The 24543-nt window shown below is 39.9% G+C and overlaps 1 protein-coding gene across 2 annotated transcripts; it reads right to left on the bottom strand.

Annotated features, from left to right (window-relative positions):
• Window positions 1-407: 407 nt before the first annotated feature.
• Window positions 408-24543, bottom strand: ergic1 (endoplasmic reticulum-golgi intermediate compartment 1). 2 transcript variants are annotated; one of them, XM_088009688.1, is made up of 11 exons: window positions 24377-24543; window positions 16799-16860; window positions 10754-10826; window positions 10582-10659; window positions 10308-10402; window positions 7144-7268; window positions 4978-5082; window positions 4740-4800; window positions 4397-4497; window positions 3408-3530; window positions 408-1473 (listed from the first exon to the last, which is right to left on the bottom strand). In XM_088009688.1, the coding sequence occupies exons 1-11, from the start codon at window positions 24394-24396 to the stop codon at window positions 1366-1368; spliced, it is 951 nt and encodes a 316-aa protein (XP_087865814.1). In that variant the 5' UTR covers window positions 24397-24543; the 3' UTR covers window positions 408-1365. The 2 variants fall into 2 exon arrangements, with proteins under 2 accessions (XP_087865814.1, XP_087865813.1); XM_088009687.1 differs by lacking the exon at window positions 10582-10659 and having other exon boundaries at window positions 24377-24541.

Here is a 24543-nt window from a genome sequence, read left to right as displayed (position 1 = left end):
TGAGTTTGAATAAATATGTAAAAAAAAAACATTTGTAAGAGTTATACTGCTGCTTTAGCCAGATTTTTTTTTCTGGCTATTTCTGAACGGCTAGCTTCTTCAGCCAAGACTTTCTTTTGTATTCTTCTTCTGTATCTTACTCTCATGAACAGTGACTGAGCTGGAGCCATTTTAAACTGTTCAGCTTTAAACAGTCCAATTATTTTTTATCAACATTGAATTTCAGATAAAAAAATAAAATCTGAAATTCAATGTTCACTTCTTGTGTCGATTCGCTTACAAGATTTTCTTACTGAACTGAATAACTTTTTATTGATAATCTAATGTATTGAGTTGCGCCTGTTCATTCAGGCTTTTCAGTTATGGTTCGTTGCCAAGAAGAAGATAAACGAAAGAGAAACAGAATCCAGAGTTAAATCCTGTGGTCCCTTTACTTGGGCAAACAGACACCATGACAGTCATTTGAGATGAAAAGGGAAAAAAAAATGGCTGTGAAAGTAGAAGAGCAGGCTCTGCTGGTCTTATCGTGGCGCTAGATCAGAGATGAGTAACAACTATACAACAGAAGGAAATAAAAAAAAAAAACCAGACATTTTTAACAATAACTCTCTTAATGTATGATTTACAATCATTTAAATCATCCAGAAAAACTACAAACTACTGTTGTTTAAGCATGACTGCTGAAGAAATAATTGGTATAAAACGACCCCCCGAACCAAAAAAAAAAAAAAGTAGTGTAAGAAGAAATGTGAAGGACAAGTCTACAGAGATACAGAAACAATAACACTGAAACATTTAACAGCTGATGGTTAACCATAAAGGCACAGACTGAAAATATCTGAGACGCAAAAACCACATTTTTGACAAAGCAAAATAACACTTCCTTCAATTACTCATTGATTTTTGTAGTGATTGGTTAAAATGGAAAGTATTCAGTGATTCAATGTATGGAGAGGAGGGCGATGGCACCAAGTTTTAAAACTAATCTCAGAGCAAATATGAGCCATTTTAACACCATTTAAAAAAAAACTAACAAAAAAAACAAAACAAAAGGTGAGTTTCTGGCACATCTTTCCCCAACATCAATCCCAATGGTAACAAGAGATTCCCTCTTCTCTCCTGACACCGGTGACGGTGTCAGAAGACATGTGATAGTCAGAATGCACACGTCAGCAGCAGAAGTAGCATGGGAGAGGATCTTCAGTAACGGAGACGGTCAGGTAGCCTGGTAGTTACATCGTCCGGTTGGAGACTCCTCCTCATCGGTCAGTCTCTGGGTTGTTTTCAACCAGAAGCGGATTTAGCTAACAGGCTAGCAACTTTGCCCTCATAAATAGAATACGAACTGGGGTCGAGAGGCAGTCCTCATGACATCTTTCCGATCTGGATCTTCTTCCACGCCTCGGAGGCAGTGAATATACAAGAGTCGATAATCCCGGCAACAGTGAACGTCCCTCCGACAATGGCACAAATCTGTGGAAAACATCGCTTTGTCAGGATCGATACAAGTTTCAAAGGCTTTTCTTTTTCTTTTTTTTTCCTGCATAATTTGGCCCAGAGTCAGCCGGTCCTGATCATATTCGGTCAGGATGCATTACGCTCACACCAAAGAATGAGCGGGGATCTGGCAAAAGGCTCCAGGGCTCACAATCCTTAGCCATGAGTCACGATAACACTGAGCACACTCACATCTTAAACCTGCTCAGTGAGAAACCAAAACGACACAAAAGGCAAATAAAGATGCAGGTCATCGCATCAGTGAAACCGATGAGTAAGAAATCAACCAGCAGGGAATGTTTCTAATGAGTTAAATGTGGGAAAGACAAAAGCAGAGGAGGAACAGACGCAGTCAGTTCAGACAAGTTTGTTGCATTAAACGGACGGAGCAGCTAGAGTCAATTCTCTCTCCTCTAAAGTATCACTTTCAGGCTAAAATAGGCCTTTAGAAACTTGATCCAGGAGGAAATATAAGACACCAAAGGACATAGGTCAAAGGTCATAATTCCAAAACAAATAGCTCAAATACAGAAAACTGCAGCACTGAGCGTAGATAGAGACCTGGTAAGAAAAACTTGTGTGTTTCCATTTGACTTCGTAGTTTAAACACAGGAACGAGTAGAGGGTGTACTTTCTTTTTTTTAGCTTCACTTTACGTAACAACAGGGTTATTACAAATAACCCTAACTGGTTCAACTAGAACCAGTTAATCCAACAACTGGTTGTAGTTGTTGGATTAAGAAGAGTTTACGATTTTCTAGATATCTCCTCAGAAGTTCATTTTAGTGGCTGTAGTGGATCGAAGTTTTGGGAATCCACCCCCCCCCCGCCAGTGAAAAACTTTAGGCAAAACACCTAGAGTTACACTCGTCACGTTTTACTGATCTTTAGTGAGATAGCTGCAGAAAAAAAAAAAACCTTTTTGTTTATGGTCTTACAAACAGTGAGCCTCGTGTTCCTGCAGGACGAGGATTTTTAAAGTCGAACAATTTTATGCCTCATTTCCACTGAGTGTTACGGCACGGCCAGTTGCAGGTCGTTACACTATTATGCCTCTTTCCATTGTAAAAGTAAGAAGAAAAATTTAAAAAAAAGGAAAAATGTCACTGCTTCGAACAGGCACAAGACATACCAGGGCATCCAATTGTCCCAGAAATAGTATGGTTCACTGGGCAGGTGTGGTCAAACCCAAATACCTAACTTTACGAGTCAAACTGGTGGTGGAAATGTTGTCATGAACACAGCAGACCATAAGCTGCCCACCAAACCAGGACAAAACATTAGTTTATGTCTTCCAAAAATTAACTGATTGGAGTCAATGGTAAGATTCTTCAAAAACAGATGCATTCTGAAAAATGTTTAGCATTAGCATAAACAAAAGAAATCACCTGATAAAATATCCAGACAAATTAAAAAGTCTGAACATTCATTTCCTTTGGAAGCTTCACTGCTTTGCTGCGTTGTTGGTGCCACTGAATACCAAGTTACATAGTTTTGAAACCAATAAAATTATCCATCATTCTGCTCCTACTGAACAAAAACGTTCAATGAAAGTGACCTGAGCTTAGAATAATGCAGCGCTGCCCCTCCCCAACCTGTAGCTTCTTGCAAGTTTTGAGACATATATTCCCAGCTCACTAAATCTTTGCATCGCTTATTTACTTTTTCAGATTAACTTACTACATAGCGACATTTTAAGACACAGCTGGAGAAACTATTTGGTGGTTGTAGATGCAAACAGTCATACTGAACGACACCAGAGAAAGAAAGTATTGATCATTGTTTCAAATCTGAAATAGAAGTAAATACACATCAGGTCTTCCACCGTTTAAAACACGGGTAGAAAACTGAAAAAAAATGAAAAAAATAAATAAATGTTCTGCCCAGCAGACGAAGGGAAATTCACTGACCGTCGTGATGAAGCGATAAAAAGGCTGCCTCCTCTCTGTGTACTTGACCGTGATTGGACTGAGGTCATATCTGAACCAGATCGCAGGGATTATTCTGCCTGTGTGGCTGTAAGCAACATACTCCTGTGGAAAAAAAGTAAATAAGTCATGGAATTAGATCAGAAATCATTTTTATTATTAATAATAATAATAATAATAATAAAAATGGTGCATCAGTGTAGAACTTTTAATGACTCAGGACTGAGTCATTACATCAGAACCTGGACAAATCCAACTCAGAGGAGGTAAACCAGAGGAGGCCGCTATGTGTTCAGAGGGACCGATGACGGAGTGTTAACGAGCTTAGATAAAAGTTAATCTGTTAACGCACCCACTCAATAAATCTGATCATATCAGCGCGTTTGGCCAAAACAAATGTCTGTCTGACTTGACATTTTCTGCCTCTGTTGGCTGTTTATTTATGCTTTAAGATGAGGTAAGGGAATATTTTCCTAAGGCCCTCATTTCCCTGTTTCACAGTTGACCGACACTGTTGTTACTCTATACTCTGAAGCCAGTTTTCAGTCAACACAGTTCTAGGAAGTGTGTTTATGGGTTTGTTGACATCTTAGGGAGAGTTTCCATTCACTACAAATTAACCTTTTCTTCCAGGTGAGGTGAACGCGGCAACACATCCTCGAATGAGGCGAGGGGCCGGATGAGTGAGTCATGCTGTGGGGATCCTTTGCTTTAGCAGACTGTAGCGTATTTTAACATGACTTTTATGCAGCACATTAAGTGTAAAGTGGACAGATATATAATCAGTTTGTCTTAAGATGATCTTTATTCAGTTCTTACCACTTTGGTACACCGAAATCAAATCCGAATACCTAAAAACGGTCGACCCCGTGTCTGATTTAATCGAGTACGACTGAAGCTGTTCTCTGAAGATCTACAAGACAAACGATTCAAATTGAATTTATCGGAAAACAAAAGCATGGATACAAAACCTTGTTTGCTACGGTGTACTGGTAGGAAAACCTCCGTCTGCCCGATAAGTCTTCGTACACAGTCGGGACAATCTTCAGTATGTAGTCGTGCGACGCCAGTGCTGCAACAGAAAAACGCTTCGTCAGCAGGAAAAAATATAAAACATCCTTTTTCTGCCCCCCGAGAGTTTAAATGCTGATGTACTTGGAAGGAACATGAGAGGTTTTTATGTTCTACATTTTGTGTTCGCTGCGTGATTCGAGTTTTCCCCTGTTAGGTACTTATTTCATTGCCTCACTGGATGCAACATGATTAATTTCACACGGCGGCTGTAATAAGCACACGGGCTGCTGGAGTACATACGGTTAGACGACAGGCGGTTTGCCCCTCCTAAAGCATTAAAGGCTCCTTGGACTTTTTGCACCTAAGGAGAAGAGAGAGAGACAGTTTTTAGTCCTGATTCTGTTAATCCCCTTCAACTTGTTGAACTTCTTCGTGTGTGTGTGTGTGTGTGTGTGTCCGTGCGTGCGTGCGTGCGTGCGTGCGTGCGTGCGTGCGTGCGTGCGTGCGTGCGTGCGTGCGTGCGTGCGTGTCTCCTAACTTGTAGCTTTTCTCCAAAGGCCAGCTTGTGGATGGTGTGAGTCATGTCAGGGCTTTGAGGCTGTGCTGTCGCACCGTGTGTTGACACATGGAAGTTCCCTGGTACCTGCACACACACACACACACACACACACACACACACACACACACATACACAGGCCTGGTAAACTGACGTGTGTTCCTACACATCCACCGTTTCTTTAACTGATGATCATGTCTGAATGCATGCAGACTCTATAGGAAACTCAAAGCTCTTTGTCACTTCGCTTCCCCCCCACCGCCACCAAATAGTTCAAACTATTTTGAGCTGTAGAGCATTAATCATGCAACTGTTGGGTTAATAATTTTAAAGGTAGTGGAAAGACTGACGCAAGGCGATGAGGTGAGGTGGAGCAAACTGGGCCGCACAGGTCTCAGACTACTCTACACATGGATGTAACTAAATCCCAGGGATCATTTCTCAATTTAGACCGAGGAAGGAAGAAGGAGGAAGGAGGAAGGGTAGGAATTCAATGTTTCACTCAACTTCAACAAAGATATACAAACAAATAAACTATCCTTTCATTTTTTTTCTCCTTATTTTCTCCATCATAGATTATGTTTCCGAAAATGGACTCGATCCTTGGCCCTAGTGGGTTTTTCTTGTATATTTTTTCCTGGAGAGAAAAAAATATACCCGGAGGCTTTTCTTCCGTTTGGGATGTTTTGCATTACACTGGCAGCTAGTTGCGCGCTTTCGACAGTGAAGTGCTAAACGGTGCTGTTTATGTGAACTTAAAATGTTAATTTATCCACCCACCGTCGTCTGCTTATCTGAGACTGGGTCTCAGGCGAACGAACAGGTCCAGGAAGGAAACCCAGACATCCTAGAGCTCAGCGACTCCTCCTGGCTTATTTTGGGGGAAATTAAAGGGTTCTCAACCCATTCGCTCAGTTTCTAGTATCTGGGATTTCATGACCACTGATAAGGATCATCGACCAGTAAATGACAGCTTTTTCTTTTTGACCCCGATCTTTTCTGGTTACCCATTATGCGTGTTTGAACAGGTTACGATAGGTCTGTGGGCTATCGCATTTTTCCACAAAGTCATTGTTAGAAAGTGAGATTTCTATTCAGTTCTGTCCATCTTCCAAATCTTTTCACTTTAAATCCAAAGAAGCTGCTGCTGGCCACGCCTCCCGACTCAACGTTCACACTCGCACGTGAAAACAGAGCGCTGTTATATAACTGTACATCTTTGAAAAGCAGAAGTGGAGCCTCTTGCACAACCACCGAGGATGAAGCAAGTGGTTTCAGAATGGCAAGTCAACAAAAAAACAAAAAACAAAAAAAAAAACATGTATTTTCCAGTAGCCATTGTACAGCACAGACAGCGGTAAAACCAGCTGTCCAAATGTGCTTCAGCTTTTCCACGGTTTCTATGTTACAAGCTGGAATTGGCTGAGGTTGCTAGGTAACGGTGCGGTCTCCATCGATTGTGACTCAACAATTGGGAGGCTGTGGAAATGGCTCATTTCCACATCAGACACCAAAAAAGCTTCACTTATTGCCAAAAGGTGGATGGTGTATTTTTTTTAAGCACTATTGCTTTTAGAACCCCAAATAGAGGTTTAAAAATGTGCATAAAGTCAATTTTGCAAAACATGCCCACTTTAACACAACGGTCCGGAGCATTGCCTGCATTACAAAAGACACCCCAGGCTCTACCATACCATCACTAACAAAAAAACAACAATATACTTCAACCCGTAACACATAACCCAAAGGGTGCAGTCCACCACCGCTTACTGTTGAGAGCAACACCCTTTGACTCACAGAAGCAGATTCACACTCTGTTATAAACCATCCCAGCACACACGCAATATGCAAACATCAAAGACGAGACTCCCAAAGCTCCCAAACCATCCCGCCTCATCTTCATCGCAACCCCTCAAGATCCTATCCATGAACGCCACAAGCAGGATCTGCTTTCCATACGTGCCGGGGTAGATTTCTGTCCTGTTGCGACTTGGCCCTGGCTCCTACTGGAAACAACATTGGTCAAAGACTTGTCCCAGATTCTTGTTTGGTTCCTGAAAAGATTCCTGCATCAAAACTGCATCTTAAGAGCATAACTGTATTCAGATCATGCGCCAGGCTGCTCTCCACAGTGCGACGAAGCTTTACTTTGTTGACGGTGAACTCGCCCTCGAAGCGGCAGCCCTCTCCCTGGTTCAGAGGAATCTTCATGGAGTTGTCTATGTGGCCGACCTCATGGCGTCCCATTTCATCCTGGATGTCCAAGCCCACCACTGGCAAAAATAAAATAAATAAATAAAAATCACAAACAACAGACATCAGGAGGCAATTAAAATGTCTTTAGGAATATAGTTACTTCAGTTTAAACTTGTCAATTTGTTCATTTTGCGTTCAGTTTTCTTGTTTTGGAAGAGACGAAAAATACATGCGAAAAATAATCAACTTTATTTGCTTTGTGATGACAAGCAGCCATACTTGTTTTTGGTTATGGTGAAAACCAAAAACAACAAATCATCCCTTTACCCATGTGCTTACACACTCAGTTGTCAAAATAAGCACTTTTATGTTGTCAACAACTTTATACTTTGGACCCAAAGAGGAAACGGAATATGTCATTTATTTTTTTGGAGGAGGTTTGAGGGGGTTGGGGGGGGCGAGACTGCTTAAACTGATCCTAGAATAGACTTTATCTGGAGCTATCATCATCAACAGGGAGGAAAAGGGGGGAAAACAACGCAGGTATCACTGCAGACAGTGACCCACAAAGTCAATACGAAAGTCCAAACATCATCGCACACACTCTGCTTTCTGTGATTTTCCATCCAGACTTTCAGTCCCCCTCCTCTCACACTCCCCCTCACTCTGGCTCGTGTGTGTTGGCACACTGGCACTGGCCACATTTTCAAGCCTTCCTGACGGCCAGCAGCGAAGCCGGAGAGACGTGCTTAATCTGGGCTCCACACGCCGCCTGTCTGACCTTTGACATTCAAGACAAGTTACCTCTGCACTCTCTCCTTCCCCCACCACCACCACCTCCCCTTTAACTTACTCTGTTTATTCAGATCTCAAAATAATGCGGCGGACAAATATAAGCGAGGGAGATGTGGGGGTTCTCCTTTTAAGACCTGCAGGACTGGAAGGAGGCTGATTTAAAGCGGATCAGGCTTTAAATAGGGAACACAATCCATTTTTCCATGAAGTCACAAACGAAGACGAAGCGGCCCGGAAAGGTCAGTGTCGACCGAAGATGTTTAGCCAAGAAACATATTTCCTTTAAATAAAAAAAAAAAAAAAAAAAAAAGTATTCCATGACGAAATGGGTTCTCTCCGTTGAAGTAAATTAGCAACGGATGACAACCTGTTTGGAGGCCTGGAAAGTGAGCTGATAAAGTATTAACTCGCAGCGAGCCAAGCTCAACAAAGCTCTGCGGCTCTCTTCGCGGCCTGGTGAAAGGACAACTTAACACGGTCACGCCGGTGTTTAAGCCAGACTCTGGCTTTAGGAAAACTGTTTTCAATTCTAAAATACACAAACCCAACACACAAGCAATCATGGAGGACTTTAATTAGAAACAGCAGGCTTTGTTTGGGCATGTGGGGGAGCGAGACCATCTAAAGTTATGGCCGACAGCTGTGGCTCCGTAAATCCAGAGCCTCGATAACAGAATCCAGGATTCAAGCACTTATTAGCGCTGCCATCTTTGGGGGGGGGAGGAAAATCTTGAACCGATTGGGGAGTTTTCTGCCCTGCCTGAGCCTCGCTGATATGTCGGCGTTCGGTGATGGGCATAGTTTCTGAGGGGAGTCATGATGAGCGAATGTGAAGTGACTCCCCTTTTATGCTGGCACGCTTCGGCCCCGCTGCCCGCCCACTTCTCTGGCGTCAGAGAGCAGCAGGCTGAGGCAACTTCGAGTCAAACGCGGATCAAAGCGGAGCAGCAACAGATTTTAAACTGAAACGGGCTTCGGATCAAACGAGACCACCACAACGCTTCAATTAGGCAGCTAGAAATATACACACAGCACCGGTTAGAGGCTCACCGGATACATAGATGCCTTCGTTTCAGAATTTGGTTCACGGGTTTGATTTTACTGTGGATTTTCAAATCTACGCAGGTCACGATATTACGTGCCAGGGCTGAACTTCTTATGCCAGATCCGATTTAAATAGATTTTTTTTCTCTCTCGCTTTATTTTCCAAAAGATAAAATATAAATTCAAGGAAATATTTTTAAAAAGTGGATGTTATCTCAATCATCCACTGAGTTGTACAGCAGAGCATTATGGTTTGGCCATAATATAATTTTGCTTAATTATGAGAACATAATCATAATATTAGCAGAATTAAATACACAATTTTACCAGGACATCTTAAAATTATGAGAATAAAATTGTTTCAATGACAAAAAAAAAAAAAAGGTTGGATAATTACTTAATTTTTCATGTTGGAGTTCTCAAAAATTATTACTTCATTCTCCTAATATTACGACTTTATTCTAGCAGTATTAAGGCTTCATTCTCGTATTGGTTCGACTGCATTCTTACAACTTTATTTTCATGAAAAAAATAAAATAAAAAATCAATCCTGATATTTCATTACAGGAAATATGGCATGGAAAACACGCTTTTCCTGAGCCACTAACAAGCCTCTAGATCAGGCCAGGCTGCATATTCAACAGTTGCTTCAGTAGAAATTATATGCTTATAATTTATATCGTTTGCTTTTTTTGGCTTAAGCCTGACTCGAAAGTATAGGTTGCAAATTTCAATAGGCTTCCAAGGCCAGTTCACTCTAAAAAGCGAAACATTACCCTAAGCACTCCAAAGCTTGTTTTTATGCGTTTGGGATCATTGTCCGGTGTCCAAGTTTTGATCTCTGCCTCATTAAAGTAAAGTTAAGGAATTTGGAGCTGGTCCTCTCTGGCAGTGAAACAGACCCACAGCATGACGCCACGACCAGCATGTTTCACGGCTGGTAAATTGTTCTTTGGTTTTGAAGGTTGGGCCGTGTAGCTCCATCTTTAGAGGAGATTGCGTGTACGTCTGTGTACAATCTTCGCCGTCAGAGACAGTTACTGAGCAATGCTTGCATCCTAGAGAAAACATCAGCTCAAATGCATCAGAAACTAAGACATCCATGCCTCTGGTGAGTACAAATAGTTTTTTCTGGCAACACGATGTTGTACTCATTGCTCCATAAAATGAAAAGAAAAAGACCCAGATAAAACGTTTTGATCAACGTGAGAGAAAAAGCGTACCAGCAGAGAGGATAATGCAGAGAAATAGAGAGGTGTGAATTTGTAAATACTCACAATCACAGTGTAAGTTTGGCAAACTGATGTTTAAACTCACATCTATCTTCCCACCACTGTCTTTATCAGGGTCATCCACATACAATTCATTTACACTACAAGGGGAGGGAGAGAGACAAAAAAAGAGAGACAAAGTTAGATACACGACAGTGAAAACGGGTTGATTTTCATTAAAAAAAAAAAAAATCACAAAGGATTTTCACAATGATTTCAACACACATCTCCTGCTGGAGCAGCACACAATTAATCTACGTCTAATTTCCTTTCGTGACACCTTCTCAATGTCAGCTCATCATTGCACACTGCTGACGCATGCGAGCCAATTTCCTGTGAGGGATATTGTCTCTGTGCCCTGGCCGCAGCGCCGGTCGGTCAAAGGACAGAACAACGACAGCCAGCCCTCGGCATTCATTATTAACTCGCCTCAGACACAGGATGTTACGTACATTTCAGTGGCTATGAATCCCGTCAGCTCGGACAGGAAGAGGAAGAGTATGAAGACGCAGCAGAGGATGGATACTGTGGGAAAAGAGAGACAAGGAAGCACTTCTCAACACATGTTGCTTTTTTTTTTTTTTTTTTTTCACTTTAATGTCAAGTTACACCAGCCTGTGAAGGAATGATGCAAACCCCAATGAGCCAGAGTAATAAGGTTGTTTTTAGAAATGGCTGACCTCAGCTATTGACATAAATGAATTCACAGCAGTCATAAATTTATTTTTTCCCCCTTAAACAGCGGATTTACTGCCTGTTTTAGAGCTGTTATTACGCAGGTTTTTAAAGACCATCCTACACTCATTACCCGTTGAATACCAGCACACCAGGCAGCCATTACAGCATCCTCTTTCTCAGAGAGGTGAGCTCACGCTATTCTTTATTGAGAGCTACAAAGCGGCTCATTTTCCATAAACAAACTTAACCCAAATGTGGCCTAAATAAGGGATCTCAACCCTAAATCAACAGCTTGCACACTGAGTCAATAAAAAAACAAAGTTTAAAGGGGGGAAAGCAGCAACTTCATGTGTCAAACTAATGAGCCTCATAAAAAATGGTTGTCATGAGTTTCCTGAGATGAATATGGAAGTAATGGATCTGTGTCGGCGCAGCTGTGGTCCGTCCTGTCTGGCGAGATTCTCAGTCGGCAGGTGAGGCGCGTTTACGTGGCAACTGTTTCCAAGGATTCCACAAGCACATGACCCTGCGGTTGGCAGGGCGTTGCGTCCAAACCCCGTCACCGACGGAAGAGGCTTTACATAAGGTAATGTTTAGCCAGCAAACACAAGGGAGTGTCACCATGACACATGGGTTACCAATTCAAGTTCATCAAAACACTTGAAGTAATTCTTGCCCTGGCTTCAAAGGAGAGTTGCTGCATGTTGTCTGGGATTGTTGCAGGCTACAGTAAAGAGTTACTACTGGGGCTTAACCGGGCGGCAGTGGAAACACTGACAAGTCGAAAGATTTACAAAAACCTGCCATGACTGGCTTTCGTTCAAAAGGTCAGATCACACACATTTTCCGAGCCGTGACAGTAAGCCCGATAAATAACCAGGCACTTCTCTAAACACATGCTCCTGTATGAGACACAGACTGAACCATAACACTGACCAAATAGGTTGTACTGTATGTATTTATATAATTATGTTTCACATGATTAAACTTGCTTGTGGGCTTGTTCACGAAGAGACACGATTCAGCACTTTTAAAGCTGGTCTAACACAAGTATCAAGCTGCAGTTTTCTGGGACGATTGTATGTCATTAACATCCTCCATTTCTCTAACCACAGCCACCTCTTTTCTTTTCTCCTCATCTTCATATTTTCAGAATCTGGCCTGTATTGATATCTTCATCTTTCCGACGCAACTCTGATGCCCCTCATATAATATGCCAGTGGTTACTATACTTTCTCTAAGATCCATACGGGCGGACAAAACTCTAATCATTCTGTCGTTTTCTCTGGTTTACAACCACTGTTACTGTTTTTTTCATAACTAGAAATATTTCCAAATAGCCTTTTTTTTTTTTCTTGTAAGGAAAGTAAGGGTGTACCAGTGTTCTTTAAGCCAGCTGTCAAAGGGTTTCCAGCAACAGGTGGACGAGGGGCAATACAGCATTACATTATCACCAAAACAACAGGAGAAAATAGTAGTCAGTCCAGGACTTTCTCTGGAGTCTCATTAAACTGCAAGAACACTGTAACGGAAGATTTTAGCAGTTTTAAAACATGAACTTTTAAAAGTAACAAAACAAGCAAAAAAAAAACAACAAAAAAAAACTTTGGTATCCATCAGTACTGGTAGCCAACATAAGCTTAATCTCATTTATTCTCATACCACTGGGTTACACTAGCTTATTTTGTCCTTGCAGCACGGACAAGCTGAGACAGAACAAACAATGCACGGAAAAACAAAAAGCCACGGTAAACAATTTGACAATACTTCCAAAAATAAAACTGCCGAGACAAACACAGATCCATTGTTGTAACATAGCTATACCTTAAAACATAATCCTAACGAAACGTGAGCCTCAGTTTTAGACAAACAGAGGCTTCAAATATTTGGCTTTAGCTTAAAAGTCAAAGTATGTGCTGCCCTGTCTTGAATGAAACAATAACAGCTCTCTAACATTTGAATGAGTCCATGGCCCACACCCTCAGACAGTGGATGGAGACAGGAAGGGAGTCCACCGTCCGCAGGAAGGACTTCCATGAACTTCCTCTCTCTCTGGTGGAAATTGATGCATAACCAGCTCCCTTCCTCTCTCTTACATTATTTGCTACAATCAGTGCTCGGTTTACAAAGGTAGCTCAGTTTATCCGCTGTCATATATTTTTTATTTTTTTATTGGGGGATGATGCATTGTTCAGACTCCTGCTCCCATCAGCTGACCAGCAAAACACAAAAAGGAGAGAGGCGCCAAAAATGTGTCATTGGCTCTATTGTAACCCTACAGAGCGGTGAATAATCAATGTAATCTGTGACGGCATGATGAGTTATTGATGACAAGGAGGGGGAAAAAAAACACATGACCCAACAAGAAGAAGCACTCAATCTTCCACTGATTACTTCTCATGTGCTTGAGGCAATGAAAGTCCACAATCATTATCATTCCCAGCATACTTAGTTGTCCTGAAACATGCATTATTCCACACTTACGCAGTTCACAGGGTGGGTAAACCTCTGCGCTGATCAGACAGGCACCAGCTGGCAGGCGCCGCCATTAAACTGTTCCTCAAAAGCTCGGCAGCGTGCCGTGTTTCCACTGAGCTTTTATTGTTTCACTAAAAAGATCCAAAGTCCAAAGGTGTCCTGAATACTTCCTGTACAGTGCAGCTGGTATTATAGAGCTACTATCAAATAAAGTCTCTATCTGGAGGCAGGAAGTGACACTAAAAAAAATACATTAAAACCTTAAATAAACAGAGGCTGTATTTAGAGATGAAGCACTAATAATATTTTAGAAAACTTGATGATGTTACAGTGCAAGGCTTTCCTCCGGGCTTTTGTCTGAGTGTGAGAGTGTGTGTGTTTGTTTGTAATACCTTGTTGGGACCATTGTCCTGACATCATACTACATTGTGGGGACCAGGCTTCGGTCCCCAAAAGGGGAAATGCTGTTTTTGGGTCAGAGGTTAGATTTAGGACGACGGTGTGAGTTGAGTTTTGGTTAGGATTAGGGTTAGATATGTAATGGTTAGGGTTAGGATTAGGATAAGGGTAAGGTTTAGGCTCTTGAAATGAATGGAAGTCAGTGGAAAGCCCCCCACAAAGATAACCACACAAATGTGTGTGTGTGTGTGTGTGTGTGTGTGTGTGTGTGTGTGTGTGTGTGTGTGTGTGTGTGTGTGTGTGTGTGTGTGTGTGTGTGTGTGTGTGTGTGTGTGTGTGTGTGTGTGTGTGTTTCAGAGCTTTAGGTAAACTGGTGTTAATTGAAGCTACCTTGTACCTCCACAGAAGATCAACCACTTCATAGCAGCATGTGGTTTTTAGATGGGAATAATCTTTCTGTGTCAAACTGTACCATCTTTGATGTTTCTCATACATTAAACTAAGTAAACCAGTTGTTTATATATATATATATATATATATATATATATATATATATATATATATATATATATATATATATATATATATAACATTGCTGCTGTTGGTCATGTACTGGGAAAAAAATTAAACAAAACTTTTGAAAGGTCTTCACCAAGTCTGATAACGGAAAACAATTCTCAAGCTCTTGTTAGCAAAATAATATAAAGATGATCACAGGTGGTGTGTGTTAGGAAAGTCATTGAAAAGGAAGGGCAAAATTTAAACACATCTGTTTCTTCATATAAAACCCTATTTACCCTAAAAACAACAGACGCACTCAAGAACAGCAGCAAAAAGTTTGTCTAAAAAGCTGTGAGTATAAAGACATTTGAGTTTGAGTCTATAGATTTGTGTAAATAAACAATTTAATTCATTTCTTTCCATTTTAAGTCAATTTAAGCAAATCTGCATCTACAATTCTATGTTTCCCCCCCTTTTTTCAACATTTTATTAAGAACACACGTTAAGTGTTCAATTGACAAATTTCCCCCCCTAATGTTGCTCACAAAACATTTTAAGTTTGATCACACCAAAGTACTCTGCATTACAGGTGACTAAGTGTTCGTCTTGGGTTAGATATGAATGTGAAAATGAAACAAAATAGTGATGAATTTGTCTTAAAATGATATGTCTTATGTAAGCAAGACGGGATTCACCACAGGGGGGTTTTGTTATATGACGGCAATCACTCATATTTGACTAAGGACTTTCCTGATAAGGATATTAACTGGACGCCCTTATTGACTATATATAAAAAATATATACTGAAAATTTTTTAAATGTAATATTTGTACATAACTACCATGTTTTTGTCACACATAAATTTTAAAACTCGCTCTACTTATGCATTGGCTGATATAACATGAAAACACAATTCAGTCATTTCACTGCAAAACATAAGAAATTCAGGTCATACATTTCAAACATCTAAATTGTAGAGGATAGTCATTAAGAGTCGTTTTGCTTTCTGATGTGTAACAATTTAGGTTTAACAGAAAGATCACAGCCAAGTCCACCAAATGACTCATTCAGCCGCCATGTGACAGTAAGCGTCATCAGTTGCCTGAAGGTGACACATTACAGAAAGGAGCGTCTTTCCAGCTGATACAGTCTTACGCTGTGGAATTAACTGAGTGGAGAAGCAAAACAAAAAGGTCAAAGTTTTGACCTCTTAAAAACTGAGTTCACTCCAAGCGATCCCAGTTCCACAGACATCACGTAAAACCACTCTGTGCAAAATGCACACGACATCTTGCAAAAGCAATATAACGTTTTGAACCCTCACACACATTACAGACAAAAACTTCAAGGAGTTTTATTATGATTTTATCCGATTGGCCAACACAACGTTTTACTTTATTGTGAAGATATACATTTTCTTTTTCATGTATTAAAATTCTGAAAAGTTTGGAAGGCATTTTTATTTGCACATTTACTCTGAAACAACAATGAACTTGAATGTAATTTATTTTTTTAATTAACTTGGATAAATGTAATGTGTCAACTGTTGATTTTTGTGTTTTTATGATGCACTTTGAACTGCCTTGTTGCTGCAATGTGTGAATTTGCCACTTGATGAATATCTGAGAGGTGTGTTAAGAGAGCATGAGTGAACACACAACGTGATGAAGACCAAGGAACACAACAGACAATCGCAACAGGTTAGTTTAAAACACAGTTCGGTAATAAAATAATATCTCCAAGAGCTATTGGTCAAGCACTCTGCATTGCTGGTATTTATAAAACAGTGACGAGAAGAAAGACAAATAGTGGATACAACAAACATATGGAAGAAAGAGCAGCGTTTGAGGAGAGATTATTTTAACTTTTTTGGCATCATGCAAAATTGTGTGCGTCAGAAAACACCATAGCAGTAATAAAACATGGTGATGGCAGCATCATACTTTGGGGACGGTGGTCAACACTGATGTGAAGAAGAGATAATTAAAGGATTATTTTGAAAGAAAAAAATTATGGCTCACGCCCTCTATCCGATCTATCTGAGCTTGAGCTATTTTGCAAAGAATAAGAGGCATATTTTAAATTTGCAAACTTCTAAACTTTTTAGAACAATGCTATTCTAAAAAGCATCAGCTCAGGGTCTAAATACAAATGCAGGACACCTTTTTTTTTTTTTTTTAGATTTTTATCTTTCCTTTTACTTTACAATCATGCACTTTGTGTTAGACTCTCGTGTAAAATCCCAATAGAAAACAATAGATGTTGTAATGTGACAGAAACAATAAAAAAAAAATATCAAGGGATGTGAATACTTTCATACCAGGGAGGTTCAGTACAAATGTGGGCAGATGGTTTCATATATAAATATATATATATACATAAATCAACATATTCTACATAAAAATCAAGCACTTTAGATATCTGCATGGAGGCCTACTCACTGAAAGCTCCTGTGTAGGTTGGCTGGGTGAGATCTTTTGGCACTTTCCTGTAGATATCAAATCTAAGAGAAAAAAAAAAAGAGAAACAAAACAGGGAAAGGGGAGTGAGAAAAAAAGAACTTTGCCAAAGTAAACAGTGCGTGCTGAGAAAAGCAGCACTTTCTGTACCCATTTTGCAGTGCAATATTACAGAGGAGAGGTGGAATGTTAGCTCTGGACCATCGCCATCACACGTAACGGACTCCGACCGCCAGCTAAGACTGGAAAAACGTCAACCTTTTGAAATGGGCCTCCTCGGTAAGGGTGCCCTTATATTACGATCTATGCCACAGAGAGCCAAGCACAAACATGCAAGAAAGTATTTGGTAAATTAAGCAATAGGGTTGTTATCTTCCATAGCTTCAGCTTTAGGTTTGCTGTTGCATCTTTTCATGAAAATACAAAGCACAACGTTTTGGTTGAAATCGTTTTCGCCTGATCCTCTTGTAACATACTGCTTCCCATTTGGAGAATTAAAAAAAAAAAAAAAGTAAATAAATAAAAATATGCAACACAAGCCAGAAACTATTCCCATCCAGGAGTTCCAGCACATGTCCTTTTTGGGCAGTGAAACGCGTTCAGTCTCAAACTCCATCCCCGGCTGCACACACCCCACCCACGTACCCACCCTCCCTTCTCACGCTCCCTCTTTCCTCTTCTCCCTCTAAAACAGACACATCTGTCCACATTTCTTCCACTGTCAGCGGCCAGAGAAGTGATCCCAGCTGATGCAATGCAGGGCGGAGAGGAAGTGAGAGAGGGAGGGCTTCCTGTCCACCAAGGACTTGGCTGTTGCTCTTATTTTCGCCTGTGCTTTCACTTATTTTTTGATTCCCCCCCAACCCCAGGCCACAAGATATGAAATCATAGTTCTGACACCTTATTCTGCCCACTTGGTGCCAATAAGCAACTGAACAGGATGCAGGAGGCAGACAGAGTAGAAAGGAGGTTGTGGGGCTCTCAGCGGCTCATCGTTGTCCAAACTAAAACGACTTTGTGACTGTCGAGCCGTAATGTGCCGAGGAAATTCTGTTTCATTTCATGAGTTCCTGAGACAACTGAACTCATCAACTCTCTGTTACTGATCTGGTTTTAGGTCCAGAGTTGCACACCTTCCTCTGGCTTTGTTCACAGGTGGGGGGAAAAAAAATTAACCCAAGGTACCACTTTAGCAAACTACTTCACATGAAAACATCACAACAACAGGCAAAACATGGGTTTCTCGAAGACAGTGGTTGTACGTGTTGAGTCAAACCTTTAGAGTTAAAAGACAAATCAACAGTCGCTTTAGTTGTTAGAATATCATGGACTTTCTTAGAATAGTTGAGTTTTAGCAACATCGTAAGGGCCTGCTGCTGCAACTTCAGTTGCAACAATCTTGAATGAGTCATATCGGTATCGAGACTAAAAACTTGGGACATCCTACTAGTTTCAAAGTCAAATGAGAAAAGGGATTTGACTTTCTCCGAATAATGGGGGGTAGATGATAGTAGAGGTTTCTGGATTTTCCTAACCTCAACAAAAACCTTGTCATTTCCTGCTCAGACTCCTAATTACATTATGATGAAACGGTGAGAAGAAAAAAAAAAAAAAACAGTTCACTTTTTTCTTCTTCTCTCATTTTGTCTCAGTCGGGCAGCTGTTTAGATTAGCCGTTATGTTGATTACTCAGAATGCTATACGTAGCAAACAGTAACACAACACATAAAAACAGAGCTCCTACACTGTGGCTCTTCAACTGCAATTGGCGAGCAAAGTGCAATCAATGCTAGCAAATTTTGTACATTTTCATTACAAAATTTGTTGCCTTATCGCGCTGATACTCAAGGTTTTGAGAAATTTCTTTAAAAAAAAAAAACCATGGCTGCATGTTTTAAGGGCCTGACCCCGAGCAATGACAGCGCCGCAACAAACCAGACAAATGACTGCTGCCGAGTCGCCGCTGCAAACGTAAAGGCCGTCTCCTTTCGCTGTAACAGCATCTGCATGCAGACGTGGGTATCTTTAGCAAGCATCTTCCCAGAGCTAAATTAAAACCGGAGCGAGGAAACAAAATCGCACTCATCCGGTCACTGGACACCTGGGGTAGAGTCTCGACGCTCCATGTGAGCTGTAAATAGCCTCGGACCGATGCGCCGTGGACGCGCCGAATATATTTACAAACAAGATACACTTAAAAGGTAACAGCTTTTAGCAGGTACAGCATCACGCGTCTAAAATTAAACAAAAAACAAAGTTTCAAAATGTTAAAGAAAGTAACTAGACTACTTGCAGTCTGAAAGGATAAAAAAAAAAAAAAAAAACAGAACCACAGAATTTTCTATTATTCAGTAGTTCAGGAGTCTACATGAGCTTTACCATTACTACATAAAAGAATGTAAACGTCACATCAACATTGTTGTAAAATATGCCATTTCACCGTTGCTATGCAAACATTTCGCAGTGGAAAACGTCTAAATGCAAATATTGCCAACACAGAGGTCGGACAACGCACCTGTTTATCTCTGAAAGAGGGAACTGGGCTGAGTTCACATGTGACACTCAACATGGAAACCTTGAAAATCCACCGTTGAAGGCCAGGAAGCCGCATGTGTTCTCCAAAAGATAAAGAGAGTTTTGATGGCGTGCTAATATATCTGTTGAATAAAGGACGAATTTGGACTTAAGGTAAATCAGCCTTTTAACTTTGGTGCTGAGGTGAATTATGTAAACCGTTTCATGAAGAATTCAGGCACATCTGTTCGGTTCTGGTGCTGAACTAAGGTTGTTTAGACATATGTGTTGGCATGAAGTTGTAGCAGAGTTTTAACAACTTACAGTTTTGCTGAAGCACTAAATTTTCCACTATGCAGTTTTTTTTTAAATTAAAGCTCTTTTAATAAAAGGCCACATAACATTGTCCATGCGTTTTCTTGTTGTTTGAAGACTTGAATGAAATTGCTTTGTGACTTTTTTTTATTATTATTTGGCATCAAGAGATAAAGAATCAAAGCCGTCATGACTTGAGAATTTCCCAGCGTTCACGCTTGTTTCAGTTCACACGTGTGTGTGTGTTTTATTTTTCACATGGTTAACGTGAGCAAACCTTCACTGATAATACATCAGCCACAAGGTGACATGAATCCGCTTTGAATTCAGCGACACATCGGTGTGGAACTGTCTCAGCTGTTCAACCACATCCAGAGGAGAAATTAAAAATCCAACTACTGGGGAAATATGTTAAATTTAAAGTTATGTTTGCATTTTTGCCATCGTTCCAGATTTTCTATCCTGCATCTCTCCGTTCTACATGTATTGAGCCCGTTTTTGGTCAATTGGTGCCTTACCAAAAGACACTGAAACATTGAACAAGGTTCCTCTAAAATATTACACCATCATCAATAATCAGTAATTTATTAGATCAGACCTTTCCCATCACACACTGCAATTAAAGTGACTTCTGACATTACCAGTTAACCACAGACTTCATTTATCGTAACTCATTCTTCTTCTCCATTCTAAATTAAAACTACCTGTACACCCAAGCACATTTACAGTAAGCTTCGGCTCCACACTGCCAATGCGTCTAACCCGTGATGCAAAAGCTGCGGTGACAGATCCTCAGTGGTTTACATGTGGGTGAAATCTCTGGCTTCGTACTAACCTTTGGCTGACGTTTGTATTTTCCTGAGTTACAGTCAACAGCGTTTCCTTTGTGACATGTCACGGCTGAATCCGTGAGGAGACTGACATGTTTTGTCAAAGGTAAGGACACGGCGTACCAGCATCACTCGGTTAAAAGTGCTAAAAAGAAAGCGCGAGGCCGCTTTTCAAGGAAAAGGTCTTACTAAATAAACCTCATCTTGAGTATGAGTCACTCTTAGTCACTAGTTCATCCTCTCCTTTAGTTACACATAAATGGACACTTAAGGTTGTCACATAGTATAATGGCCTCATTGAACGGTGTGACTTCAGCTCTCTGTGTGCTGAAGGTGTACGTCAAAGGATGAGGCAGCCGTCACGGACAATATAAAAGGATTATTTAAACTTAAAGAAGAAGAAAGAAAAACACCTAGCATTCTCACTGAAGCTCTAAAGGCACAGTGATCTAATCATCACTTTGACAAACACATAGCCCCATCATCAGCTGAGCTCAAGCTAAACATCCCTTCTGTCAACAGATGACACAAGTTAACAGTCTATTAAACTTTAAAGGAAAAGCCCTTAGATAATCAACAGGTTGAGTCGCTCCATTATTTGGGATTTAAATATCACAACTAGGCATGAGCTGGTCGGACGTGTCACCGTGAGATCGTTTTAAAAATAAATACTAAACTAAAAATATTGTTATATTTAAAAGAAACGGAAATGTGTAAAACGGACTATATATTAATTTAATTGCAAAACATTTCTACTGCTGCAAAAAGACCATGTTAATTATTACAGTTAGTAGTGTTAAATAAACACAATACGCTTATTGTTAAGCAAAGGTTTAGAAGAAGCAGCAACTAAATTTAATGGAAAGCCTCCTGATCAGAGAAAAATTACAATTTTATTTTGTCCTGTTTTTTTGTTGTTTTTTTTACAGATTCACACCTGGGAAAAAAATTTTAATAATTAAATAAACCTAGTCAAATTTAACAAATGTACAATGTACATATATTTCATGCTGTGATAGTAGTTAACTACAAATCCAAACATAAATTGTAGGAATATTTCAAGTTAGACAACACAGTTTCTTTAGTGCTACCCAAGATGTTTTTAAATGGGTTTCAAAGTAGAACAAATAAAATCTAGCTACAAGGTTTTCCCCAGGAAACCTGCAGAGCCCTGTGGTTGGATGCCAGGGCAGTCATTCATCCAGCAGCCCGTCAGGCTTTTGAGTTAAAAAATTTTCAAAGTTGACAGAGAATTTAAATATATCACTTGATAATTGTGTGTTATTGAAAGATTGCAAGATTAACACATGAACACCAACTATAAAGTCTTAAAAAATGCAAAAATTAAAAATAAAAAGATTTAAATAAATAAGCTATGCCTAACCAGGTGGGGGCAGAAGTGAAGCCTGGTGGCCCGCCAGGCTTATAATACAGGGGGAAACCTTGTGAGAGTTGGAAGTAAAGAAATGCAAAGTACAATATTGTCTCTCTTAAAGTGTTCTCGTGCATTTTGCATCCCTGTCAGTTGGCCTTAATAAGTAGGGACAAAATGTAAAAAAAAAAAAAAAACAGTTGCAATTTAATAGTTACTTCTTTTTTAATTCACTTTAAAGGCCAGTAATGACTTAGTCTGAGATGCACGTAATTGTGCTTTATTTCTTAGAAAAGACATGGTCTTTTGGTGTTACATGAACTTTAAACATTGCAGCTCTTCTCATATAATGCTCAAATTTGCCTGGTAAAAGTGACAAAATAGAGATTCAGATGGCAGCATATCAGCGCACATTATACACCATGCCAGCATTACATTATCAACCCCCTGAGAATAGCACTGTTGGTGTCGGAGCGTGTTAAATGTGTCCGCTGACGCTGTATGCTAATTCAGCACCAACTTCCCTTAATTAGCTTCAACATAAAAGTCTTTCTTGTGATCAAGATTCAAGTGCCTTGATGATGATTATGAGCTCTTGACACTTTGTACTTGTCAACCATCCGGTAATGATTTCAGGCATAAAATTAAACTAGAGGACAGCTGCTTCCTGGTAGCCTTATTTTCGGTTTTTGTAAATACTGATGAATGTAATTTGCATCTCTTCTGGGATTCTTATTTTTGACATTCTTGACTACTTGAAAAAATATTAGTCATGCCTTATGTCTAACTACCTTGAATATTTTTATGTGTACCTTTATTCCTACTCCAGTACAAGCAGATATCAGTCTGTTTATGGTTATCTCTCAATTAAATGTCAAAGATCGCCTTTGATTTTTAAGTTCTTAAACTTTATGGCTTTGACAACCACATATACAACATATAGCGGATAAGCAGAATTGTATATTTTATTTTGTAGCTTGGGATACCAGCGGTCAGTCAGAGACAAATCTCGAATAGCATCAGTTATATGTCTCATTGTGTGCTTAATCAAACCACGATATGGACTTTTGGGAATGAAAGTTACCCGCCTGTATGGTGTAAAATACAGTAATGAAACATACATACTCTCTCACACTTATGACTAACACTGCATATGTGTGGAGCAAGCAACACCTCGAAACAGTTAGTCTGTTAGTCAATCAAGACATTTCCAGTTGTTGTAATACAAGCTCTTGGTCGGAATTACACTCAGTTTGAACCGAATATCCCATAAACTCCTCCCACATCAGCCTAATGCGTTCCTTTTCTGAAGCGATGTCCAGTAAATTAATCACAACGAAACTGTGATGTGGCTGAAAATGAGAACAGGTCATCAGTTATATAAACTGTAGATGATTACCAATTTGTCAAATAGTCATAGAGCTAAAATGAGCAAGAGACTGTCCACATATACACTTAATTCACACATTTTGTACTAAATCTGTACCAGTGTGAAAGTACACAAAGGTTTTAAAAGTTACAGTTTCAAAGATTTTTAATTTTTTCTCTCATGGTATCCATTCCTTTTAGAGTTTATTTAATGAGTTACCAGAGTACAGAGTAACAATGATTTTGACTCCCTAAAAACATTTATGGTCACAAAAACACACTTGTCATAGCCTGGAAACTAAAGGAGCACCTCCTATTACTCTTACTTTAAAAAATAATAGTCCTGAAAAATTTGTAAGCTGCAAGATGTATACTTATCTCCCAACTACAACAACCTGACTATGGCCTGACAAACCACTTACGCATTTGTTTAACATACATGTGGCTCAAAAGGGAACACTTTACACAATAATTGTGCTTTTGGATAACTACTACTAAATGGGTGTATGTACCATTATACTATAAATATAGGGTAGAGAGGTGTAAATAAATTCTGATAATGAGTTTTTGGTATTTATACTATGAGTGTGAGCTGCAAAAATAATATCCGCTGAGAAAGGTATCTTTTACTGAGTTTGTAAAGGGTGGCAAAAAGCAAATATCCTGTATTGTGTTTTAAATAGGGTGTGGCATTGACAGCTTCCACAGAGTCCACTTTACAATGAGTGTGACTATTAGCTGTTGCCCAAGTATCACAAGATTAGCTGGATGCAGTGTTAATTTGTCAGTGATGGTTCTCATTGGTGTTATGGAGCAAGTATGACAGAGACATGTCACAACTTTGTTGTTTACTTTGTGTTTACACGGCTATTGAAACCGGTTTCATATCTTCCAGCTGGATGAGGAAATTTGCACATGCGCAGGCAACAATCAACAGAAAACCTCTTGCAGCATACCTGAGCATCACTCGTTGGAGTCGAAAATAAAATATAGGGTCACAATTATTTTACTCGCAAACGCAAAGAGGACAACTGAAATGGGCTTTTCTGTATGTGCGGTGATGCATTCAACCGTTAATTCATTTTCAAGGATCCACAGATTGCAAACATCAACACAGTCCTTTCAAAACTAAACCCACGCAAGCAAAAGCTCCCTACTCACCTCCTAACATCGAAAGCCATGATGCTTGGGCGTTTGAAGGGGAAATTAGTGAACAATTATTTAAAAAACAGGCGGATTTTTTCAGCTTTCTTCAGCGAAACCGGCTGTACATCTGAACCGGTGTAACGTCAGCTTAGGACGCTTTGCAAAACCTGATTGGCTGAGAG

This window comes from Poecilia mexicana, unplaced genomic scaffold (genome assembly GCF_051168715.1).
Source record: "Poecilia mexicana isolate PSO_F unplaced genomic scaffold, ASM5116871v1 scaffold_10, whole genome shotgun sequence".
NCBI lineage: Eukaryota > Metazoa > Chordata > Actinopteri > Cyprinodontiformes > Poeciliidae > Poecilia > Poecilia mexicana.
This window is presented reverse-complemented; position numbering and strand designations above follow the sequence as displayed.

What these genes read in the sequence shown, in the direction of transcription:
- ergic1 (XM_088009688.1), bottom strand. Translation starts at nt 24,396, where the DNA reads ATGGCTTTCGATGTTAGGAG. An exon ending in AACCTACACAGGAGCTTTCA is followed by an intron (nt 10,827 to 16,798) that starts GTGAGTAGGCCT and finishes CTTTTCCCACAG; the next exon opens with TATCCATCCTCTGCTGCGTC. An exon ending in GCCAAACTTACACTGTGATT is followed by an intron (nt 7,269 to 10,307) that starts GTGAGTATTTAC and finishes TATTTTTGCCAG; the next exon opens with TGGTGGGCTTGGACATCCAG.